The sequence below is a fragment of the Cyprinodon variegatus genome, unplaced genomic scaffold, assembly GCF_000732505.1.
Source record: "Cyprinodon variegatus isolate N-32 unplaced genomic scaffold, C_variegatus-1.0 Scaffold225, whole genome shotgun sequence".
NCBI classification, from domain to species: Eukaryota; Metazoa; Chordata; class Actinopteri; order Cyprinodontiformes; family Cyprinodontidae; genus Cyprinodon; species Cyprinodon variegatus.
The window spans coordinates 1,060,915-1,071,866 of record NW_015150678.1 but is presented as its reverse complement, the minus strand read 5'-3'; the positions used below and the strand labels follow the sequence as shown (position 1 = coordinate 1,071,866).

At 41.1% G+C, this 10,952-nt stretch overlaps 1 protein-coding gene across 1 annotated transcript in view; it reads right to left on the bottom strand.

Annotated features, from left to right (window-relative positions):
• Nucleotides 1-180: 180 nt before the first annotated feature.
• ttbk1 (tau tubulin kinase 1) overlaps nucleotides 181-10,952 on the bottom strand; it is a 73,136-nt gene continuing 62,364 nt past the window's right edge. The window contains exon 15 of the mRNA XM_015380941.1: nucleotides 181-1,641. Within this exon, the coding sequence (XP_015236427.1) occupies nucleotides 181-1,641 (1,461 nt within the window). The remainder of the gene's footprint in view (nucleotides 1,642-10,952) is intronic.

Here is a 10,952-nt window from a genome sequence, read left to right as displayed (position 1 = left end):
GGTTAGCTCTCTTGGGCTGGTTTTCAGAAACTGACATTAGAATAAATAAATAAAAAAGATACATTTTATGTATTATTACAAAACAGGATAAAATCCCAATAATATACTTAGACGTTTTTGGCTCTCATGTGACAATATTTCAAAGTGTTCGTTTTTTGAAAGCATAAAGAAAAATTAGGCTTACCCATTTAATACGGAAGAAACCGCTTTTGTATTTTTGGAGTCTGGCAAGGAGAGAGGAGAAGCAGCGACGCCGACACCCCCAGAAGGTATTTTTACGGGAGTGACGGGTCTAGGGATTCTGCTCCTGCACTCTTTGGACCCTTGTTCTTCTGTGGGTTTGAGACGGGAGCTCCTTCTGGATTCGTCCGAGGTATGCATGTCCTCCTCTGAGCCCGTCATGGATAAAGTCTCAGAAACTCTCAGGCGCTCGTCGTCTCCAGAGGACAAGGACGACGAAGTCCCGGACAGCATCCGCCTCCTCATCCAGCGACCCTGTTGCTTCTGAACCAGCAAGCGAGCCAGGTCGAGCTGTCTCGCCCGCTGCTGAAGCCGAACTCGAGCCGAAAAGGAAGAGGACTGTTCTGAGCCTGAATCCTCTTCAGAGATAAGAATGGGGATTCTGCTTCGGATTTTGGGCTTAGCACCAGCCGGCAGCTCTGCTCCAGCAGCCTGAAGCGTTAAACCGTCCTCACTGGAGGAAAGCTGTTTCTTAGCTTCATGGGGTTGATCCTTTTGATCGTAAACTGGTGAGGTGTCTTTAGAGGCAGGCTCCAAAGACATGGCGAAGATGGCTGACGGACCATTTTCAGTTTTTGGTTGCTTATCTTCTGTACTGGATTTGTCTGGCTCAGGCTCCTCTGCAGCCTCTTTGGGCAGTGGTGCGTCCTTCTGCTCATGGGTTTCAACCTCTGCAGCCAATTCCCTCGTGAGAGCAAAGTCTCCCAGGTCAGTTTCTTTAGCGGAGTGACCGTTGGAAGACATAATATTGAGGTGTGATGTCTCTGCAATATGAATGAAAGTGCGCTCAACTTTGGTGAAGGGAGGTGATCCGGGAGCAATGGGAGTTGAGGGTCTCAGTTCTGACCTGAGGGCTGGAGACAGGCGGCCAGTTTCAGAGAGTTCAGGCTGAATCCCCTCCCCTGTCAGTAGGCGGTCATTACGAGAATTTAGACCGGAGGGTGTCCCCAATTCCCCCTCGAGAACATGTTCCCCACCACAGGGGGACTTGCGAGTGTCTCCAGGTGAAAACAGAACAAGAGTCTTTGACGCGTCCTCCAGGTCCGGATCTGCATCAGCGGCCGACGCGTGCTCCTTCTGTCCTCTCTGGTCCTCCGCCATGAGCGTCGAGGGTGCAGCATCCTGGCTGCGTTCAGTGCTTTTCTGACTGGCCTCGCTGTTGGAATCGCTTTTAGTAACGTCATCGTCCTTCGGCCCAAGAGGTTCCTGGACCTCTTCGTCCGGCGTGGCAAAGCTCCTACGCTGAGGCAAAGTACCCGTCAACATGACAGTGAGGAAGTCTGCCCTCTTAGCCTGCAGCTGAGGAAGGATGTGGAAGTGCTCCATCTCATCGCCTTGACCCTTTGTTCGATAGTCAGGAGAGGATGGCGACGGGATGCTCTGCTCTGTAGGTGACAACACCTGGAAAAACAAACAAACAACAACATCTTATTACAATGGACTCAATTTAAACTAGATTTAAGGCAACTCTGATTGAAAGATTGGCGTGCGGGTGGGGAGGACAATCCCTGTCTTCTAGGAGCCCTTCAATAGCCCTCAATAGCCAGGGTTTGCCTCTAACCAAGGTTTGCAGCTGTTTCCTTTTTCCAACCACTGCGAGCCTGGTTTACGGTCATTAGTAGCCTCATACATCCAGCTAAAAGTGTTTTCAGGAACTATTCTAGGACACCACAAAACAGGGTTTACCTGGAAGGGAACTGGACTTTTCAACACCTATCCAGGAATGCTTGTCTTCTGGAAATATGCTCACACTCCCGCAACAACATGATAAATGCAACATGATTGTGTAAATTCTCAGTCACCCGGGTCATGATATCCACAAAAACAAGCTTAAATTGGAAGGCAACTGAACTTTTGCTCGTTTTTTTTCTGAAGAAGTTTCAACACTAATCCAAGAGTCTTTATTCGAAGACACACATCTGTTAGAGCAAGATCAAAATCACAGCCGATGATCTTATATCTAATGTTCGGTAGGTACTGGTCATCATATTGTTGCTGAACACTGGAAAAACGATCTAGAAATAAGTGAAAATGTCTTAAATTAAGTGTATTTACCCTTCCTTTGAGTAAGTAAATGATATAGAACGCTTAATTTAATATCACATAATTAAATCTCACCATCAGCATCAATCACACACGTTTCTGCTCAAACTTTTTTTTCGTTGTGGGTCTTTGTAACAGGAATTATCATACTGTTAGAAATATTTTATTCATACTCCGTTTGTGTTTCATGGGTTGTGTACAAATGAACTATTATGATGTATAATGTGTGATTCATCGTTTATTAACTCTTGCTAAAGATCGTTCCAGATAAAGGTCATGCAACGGACGGGTTGTGAGGGAGGCCAGAGCATCCTCTATCACATGTTTCTTCTCAACATGTGTTCTTGGAAAAATTCAATTGTAAAACAACCACATGCTTTGTTTTAACATATGTGCTAAGGTTTAAAGTAAGATCATTTTGTGTCCCTTTCCTTAGTTAAACCTCAGCTTGTGTAATTAGGGACATCCCCTGACTTTAATAAATAGCGAGGAGAAAGTTAAAGACCGGCAGAGTGGGTTGGAGATTTGTAAAATCAGCAGTCTCTTCCTACTCTCCCGGCGAGTAAACTAAATTAATTGTCTCTGTGCCTTCTTTCTTTCTCTGTATGTATGTATGATGTTTTAGGTTCTTAGACTTGACACATACAAAGTTGGTTTGTTCTCTAACTCCAAACTCAGCATCTCTTCATCCTTGCCTGTGATAAGAAACTCCTTTTGAAGTTGTGAGATTCGCTCTTGGAAGGAATGGATTTGATTAAAGTTTTAAGTTTCTCGGTATAAAATAAATATTTCGATGGAAATTAGAAATCTGCTTGCTGCCATGTTAAAGTAACGGTAGTTTGCATCCAATAATTTAAATAAACGGTCTTAGTTTTCGGGACTATATGAGAATTATGCTCTAATTTGTAGTTACCAATCTGCCATTACTATATTTTAATTTGATAAACCGGATCTTCTCATCGTTCTTTTTCCAGTTTGGTGCAGTTGCACCTTGCCGGACAGAAGCGCAGCTAAAAATAGCTCTGCTACTTCTTTTGACGATGAAGGATGTAGAAGACGTACGAGGACAGTGATGTTTGAAGGAGTAGCGGTGGATGTGGAACTGTTCTCATTGATTAAAATGAGTGCGCAAGTCCTCTGCATGACGTACGTGAGCGGGGCGGAGGATGTGGGCCCTGGGCTCCTCCCACGTGCAGTACTTTCTTGTGAGTGGCTCATACAAGGGAGCTTTGTGATTGGTGGCAAACCATCCCTGCTTAAAAAATGCATTTTTGTATCGAGGCATGTCAGGGAAGTCTCAAAAATCCCCACAAAATGCAGTGAAGTTTAAGGACCAATTGTTTATGGACCAGAAATACTTTGGTGAATCTTGTCCTGCGTGTGTGTGGATCTTGTGTACATGTGTGGATCTTATCCTGTGCATGTAGGAATCACATATGTGTATTTGGAGTATTACGCCTTCTCTTGGATTTTCTTTGTTTCCGTTACTTCCTTGTTTAATGGCAGATTGGACTTCTGCAATCGCACACATCAAATGTGGCTTGGGTCTGGTCGCGAACCAGTTTTTGCTGGTATGCTTCTGTACCGTCGGTCTAGAATTTCTAGAGATGCATAGCAAGTTTCCCACCTAAGCGCAATGGGGAGCCTATTCAAGAACTCGCGAGAACTTCGGCGGATTGTACTTCCGAACCTCCTCGATTGACCTTTCATCATAGCTGTCCATTGTAGTTTTTCCTCGCTTTTAAAAAATGGCGCGCCCCAGCACCGAATAGAGAAGGATGACCACACAGACAGGCGGAAAGGCATACCAAGGACCAATCACAGCTGCTTTTGTCTGCGCACTTCCGCTTGAGATCTTCGTGGTTTTGGGACCGTCCGAAGCGTAGTCAGGATTCTTTTGAGGTGCGCAACGACTATTGCAGAACCTCTGTGCGGGAGGCGTGGTCGCGCACAGAGACAGATTTGACGGTTGCAGAGGCTATGCATCAGAAGCATATACTGACCTTTACTCACTGCACACATGCACAATATGGCACCTGCTGTCACATTGTTATGGAAACCCAGCTTTGTCTGGACGGGCTTAGACCACTTTATTTTTATTTTTTTTTAACTGACCATATATATGTTAACAAAAAGCAAGTAGTAAAAGTATGACACCTAGTGACGATCTGAGGTATTACTGCCAAGATTGAAGGAGCAGTTGGTGGCGGTAATGCACAAAAAGTTGTTTGCCAACCGCCATAAAACACAAGAAGAAGAAGACGAAGAAGGAGGTAATCAAGGAAATCAAAATGGCGTTGCCCGTCACATTCAGAAAGTTATTCTTGATTATTATTGCTGTACCTCGGTGTTATTATTCAAAATGCTATTATTTAAAATGTTACGTGGAGAAGATTTTGATTGTTGTTTATAACTGTTCTCCTTCTTCTGTTTTGTGTTGGTTGGCGAGCAACTTCCGGAGGGGCATTACCGCCAGCTACTGGAATGGAGTGTGAATCGCGATGTGCAGCCAGACGGAGATAACGCGTTCTGCTCATACGCTCTTGTTATCAGAGAACCGAGCCAGGGAAAAACCGAGCCGAGCCCACCTCTGGAACTGGTCTGCAGTTATCGCGGTTCGGTTGTGTCTAGCTCGGTTCGGTTCAGTTTGCTTTCCATTTACACACCATAAGTTATCTCAGTTACTGAGCTCGGACCGGTCTCGGCACGGTTTTTCCAGGGTAGTGTAAATGGGGTAAAGTGAATGTACCTGCCAATTGCTGGTGTTTTTTTTTTTTTTGTAGAATCACATTCTGAAATCTAAAGATACTTTTATTAATATAAGGGTCTTCAAAAAAAACTGACATCAACAAATCCATTTGCTCCAGAACCGTTTTATTTTCATTTTGGTTGTACACAAGCTTTTTCAAGATTGTCTAGATTACATACATTGATATAAAAGGCACAAAAAATGCATTGCAGAGCTTATCTTTAGCACAAAGTCTAATATCAGGTGATTTTTCAAGTGTTTCCCCTCAAAGATTCATCATACAGCCTGTACATACTTACTAAACCCCACTACCTATCATGCTATTAGAGTTTAACTGCAAACCTAATTCCTTACTACATTTCTGTATATATGTACACAGTTTATCGTTTGGATTTTAAAAAAGTTTAAAATACATGCTTTACCTGTAAATTATACAAGCTGGACTGTACAATAATACTGTGATAGAAAACAAATGCTTATACATGTTTTATACAAGTGAGAGACACTCACGGATCATTACACCAAACACGGTGAGCTCTTTAGTCATTTTTGCCTTCGACAAAGAAACTCGACTTTTATTGCGAGAACGTTTGAAGGGACAGTTGAGCACTTTTTTTGTTTTTTCTTTTATATAAAATCTTTGCGATTTCTATTGTCCATTCATTCACATAAGAACTTTGCCTTAAGGCTGTTTTAGGCGTACCGCAACATGACAAAAAGAGCTTTCACATCAGAAACGACTTCCTAACAGATCTAACTTCTATTTTCGATAAATAAGTGGAACAAGCGTTGAGTCGATGATGTAGATTTTGTGGAAAATTGTGAGTAAATGCAACAAAAAAGGAAAAAGTGTTGAATTTGTTTTCACTTTTACTCTACGATTGATTTATTTTACATGGAAACCCCATGGAGATCAGCACAAATATAAGCAAATATAAAGTAACAAAATGCTTTATTATTTATTTCTATAATTCCAGTATGTTTTATTGTGTGGTTAGAAAATTAGGAAAATGTTTCCCAAAACAGTTTGGTCCATTTACTGAACAAAAAAACAAAAAGATTCAAAAAGTACATTTCATTTGAAGTAGTGCTTAAATCTTTAATTTCTTTATGATTTTAAAACATTTTTAATCAACAAATGTTGGCGTACTTATAAAAACATATAATTTATAGTAACTTAATCTAAATAAACCTCTAATTTCTAGAGCCCTTTTTAAAAAAAATCTTTCGCAGTGCTATGTTTTATCACACTGGCAAAATGTTTCGCTAAGATTTAAATTTAAAATACACAAATCATTTATACAAAGCCTTTAATTTTATCTTTCAGTACGGAGTTTTTAAAAAAACAAACATTTTATTTCTCACCTGTAAACTAATAGAGGGAGAATTATCATTGAAATTTTGATATTTATCTTGAAAACCGTTAATAAATTAATAAATTAAGGTGAACACAGTCTGCAAAAAGTTTAGAAATTGGCGAATCTTTGCAGTGGTGTAGTTTTAATGAAGATATTTTGATTATAATGATGATGCACCACTGTCTCCATCCTTAGCCAATCACTGAAATGCTAAATGTGAACAATCACATGGACAGTGGAGTATAAAAAGTGCGATAGGAATCAGGAACCAAAATGCCCAAACCCGCGTCATGTCATGTTAAGTCAAGCTTTGGGCTCAGCAGCTCTGATCCGTGAGTATCTTCTCAAGTAGTAGATATATACAAGAAAATAAATAAATAAATATCACAGACCTCTTGGAATCAGAGGTTTAAATTCACTGTGTTCTTGTTGTCATTACAGTACAGTGCTGATAGTAGTCACCGCACAGTCAGAAGAGTGTGACGCATGTGTATCTCATGCAAAGAGTGGCGACAGTCAGCGGTCAGTCTAATGACACGAGAAACTGTCTGACAGGCCACTTCTTTTCATCTCAGGATTGTCAGCAGGCCAAGCGCGCAGACTTCTCCTGCCTGTAAGTAACTGCTCATGTGACGATACGGCATGATTAGCGTTAATGTTTATCGGTGACAATCTTGCACAGTAAAACTGTTTAATTGCAAATAAAAAAAAGGTTCTGAGTTAGCAGCTAGTCCACTTTGAACATTCCCCAAGAGTACTATAAAATTATGCAAAGTATAAAAACAGGAAGGGCATCCTGAACTCAGCATGAAAGCAACGGCAAGCTTTCTCCTTAACAAACGGGAGCTGTGGGTGGCATCAAGCTCGAGGAACAAGCGAATGGTGCATATTTACGTAATGTAGCCCTTAAACACGTCGAGAAAGCAACAGTTTGGCTCTCATTGCACAAAATGTATATCAAAGCCTTTCAAGGAAGTCTTGCTCTGAACTTTTTTAGTTTCCATGTTTTGGAATCGCCTAAAATGACACCAATAATGAGAATTACACTGCTTCAGGAGAAGAAAACACTCAACCAAACCTGACTAATCTGCAGTCTGAGCACACATCCGTCTTCCTTCAATCAATGAGACACAAAAAAAGGACAAAAATATTCTTTCAAAGTTTTAAAGAAACAACTTGTCTTACATGGTCATTGGTTTCAACACTGAGTTATAATGCTCATAACCGACTCTAAGCTTTCAAAGCAGAATCTGTTGGTAAATATGATGAAAGGGAGTTAAAAAAGTTTGATGCACCTAAATAATAGTATTTATTGCTAATAAAATTAACCAAGTGCATTGATTCCTATTGGCGAGTGATGATGTGTCCTAACACAAACTCATTTATCATCAATGCTTTGATAAACGGTTGGTACTTGATTTACTTTTTGTGATCTAATATCAGCCACATTCTCAGTAAGCCATAAAGCTACGACAAGCATGAAATATTCTTATGCTTCATTGACTTTTTTTTACATCCTAGCCTACTTTATTTGTTTTATTTTCTGGTTCCTTGTCTGTGGAATCCGAGCAACACCAACTGCTGCTCTGACCAGATAGTTAATAAGACAGCTGGAGCTCAGATAACACACAAGGTCGTGTACAAGCAAAGTGTCAACGCTTCTGAACATCCAGCCGAGGTCAAAACATTCTAACCTGACTCCGCCAGATGGATTTGCTCCGCATATCCATCTGGAAACCTTCCGTTGAAGTAATTTTGGGAAGGGGCGAAAATACTGGTTAGCTGATTGGCCTATGTTGGTGATAGACGGGCCAAATAAACCAATCAGATCAACGAAGCATATGACGTACTAACAGAGCGACGACGAAGAGCAGCCAATTGATAGATCAAACTCTTGTCGAAACCAGTCGGGAGAAGAGCAAAAACATCTTTTCCTCTGAGAAAAGCCTCCAGAGCAGTGTTTTGCTCTTCCTTCAGTGAAGAAATACTCTGTAATTCCGATAGCCGCGCTGATGCTAGTTTCATCGGCTGAAGCCGCCATGTTCTTTAGACTGAACTGTCGCGCTTCTCGTTGCGTCACACCTCAACCCGCCTCAAAGCCAACGCTGATTGGACGTTCGTTTGGTGAACGGCTCCAAATTTTCTTTAACGGAGAGTCTCCAGACTGATCTGCGAGTGAAACCTTGAAAGCTCGCGAGATCAGGATGGTCTCACGAGGCTAAAAACATTCAGCTACCAAGGAAAAAAATGGCGCCATTAAAGAAGTAAGCTAACTTAACTAACTTATAGGCTTTAAGCCTTAAGTGATGTATGCAAGAATGACAGGTGTGCTTTGAGCTGCTTGAAAGGTGTCAGAAAACACGCAACTACAGGTCCACCCAAAGATGGGGAAAAGAAGAGGAAATATGGCCGTAAACCACCGTTCAGTCTACAAAATTTTTAACACAGAAAAGAAAGATCCAGGAGACATAAAGAACGGACTAAAATCGCAGGTTTCTTGCAAAAATATATGTTGTTTTTTTTTCTAATTCGTGAACCTATCCTGAATTGCAATATGGTTGATGTGCCGTTTTCCTGCATACATGGCTGCAAATCCAGAGATCGCTTTTTAGGAATTCTTTTCATATTATTAATTTCAACATTAAATATCAGTCAATAGGACTGGCTGTTTGCATTGACATCATCTCTCTCTTTCTCTTAAACCGAGCGTAGACTGTGCGATATTTTCCATCGCTGCACGCAGCTACAGCTCCAACTGTACGACGAAACCACAGAATTTAAAAGTTTGCGATGCTCGCGATATTTGTTCTCACACTGTGCGAACCCACGCTCTTATGCGATCTATCTGCTCCAACTGCTCGTCCAAAAACCACACGTTGGACTGAGCGCCGAGAGATGCGGTGCGTGGGCCGAGATGTGCGATCTGTTTATTACTAAAAGCTCCAAACACATAGCAGAATAACGACCTATTTGGAAGATTTTGTTATCCTTCACCACTAAACATGCTATGAATGGAGCCATCAACAAGTCAAACGACAATAGTGAAAACATGCTAGCATTAGCTCAGTACTTTAGCAAACCGCTCTCCAAGGTTTCTCCTAGATTTTAATTAAGAACCAGACAACAAATTTTTATTTTGAATAGTCTATAGCCCCATTTGCACTACAAGCCAATTGGTTCCGAGCTTGTATCAGTTAATCATTCCGAGCTCAGTTCTTTACGACCGTTTACACACCACGCTAGCACGGTTCCTCACCTCCTAGTGGCGATCTGTGGGACTACTGCTCTCTAGAGGTAAACAAGCAAACCAACATGGCGGCGCCCGTAACATTTAGGAAGTTCTGTTGTGTTATCATTGTGATATTTCGTTGTTTGCGGAAAGTCGTGTGAAAAAGGCAGCCTTTGGGGAATTTACTTGACAGAGTCGGCTTTTGGGAACTGGATACGACAAACGAAGCAGGAAACAACGAAAGATGTTGAAGTTTATCACACTGCCAAGTAGAATCACCAATGGAAATCTTGTGGCACGATAGGGAAGCTAGTATTTTTATGAATGTCCGAAGTTTCAGGATCACGGAGGCTGACTATAATGAGATGACGCCTTCTGCTCAGGTGTTCTTTGTTATCACAGAACGGAGCCAGAACTGAACCGCGCCGAGCCCTACTGATGAACTAGTACCGTGTTAGCGTGGTTCTGTTGTGTCTGGCACGCTCCCGTTCAGTTGTTCATGCCGTTTACTCTCAACAGTTATCTTGGTTACCGTGCTCAGACACATCTCTGCACGGTTTAAAAGGGAAGTATAAATGGGGCTTAAGTCTATTGATCAAGAAAAGCCTTGTTTTGTTGAATTTAAACATAAAATGGAAGCAGTTGGTCAGAATTTATTCAAACGCTGAACGGTTATCTGAATGTGAGGTCAGTGGGACTAAAGTAAGCACAAAACTGACACTGATAGATGCATGGATAAAAATACTGCTATATTATTTGAATATAATAATACAATTTTCTACATGTGGGATGTTAGCTTTATAAAATCTCACACATAATTTATTGCATTGGCTAATTGCATTATATAATGAGCCCATCTGCCCCAACCTGATCCCAGAGTCTAACCTACGGTGATAAAGTGCGTCAGTGATGTTAGGAAACAGTGAAGAAAAAGGAAGCACAACGACAGAAAGAGGATGATCTAAAGAAAACTGTTAGAGATACACCTTTAAATACAATCTATTTACACAACCAATAACATCCTTTAGTTCAATTAGAAATAGAAAAACATTAATCATTCATAAGCCACCCAACGAGCCAAAACCTTCAAACTTCAGTTACTTTAACTCAAACATTAAATTCACATTAATTTCATTTGAACTTATACACAAAATGGCTGAAACAGAAGCGACTGCATCAACTGGAAGACTTGAATTTAACTTAAATGAAAAACAACTGGACATGAAATAAAAAAAATCCAGCTTTTGCTCTTTTTTACCATTGATTTTCATTTTAGAGCTTTCTGTGTCGACATGTTAAATAAACAGCGAGCCGCCTTGGCTGGACTTACAAG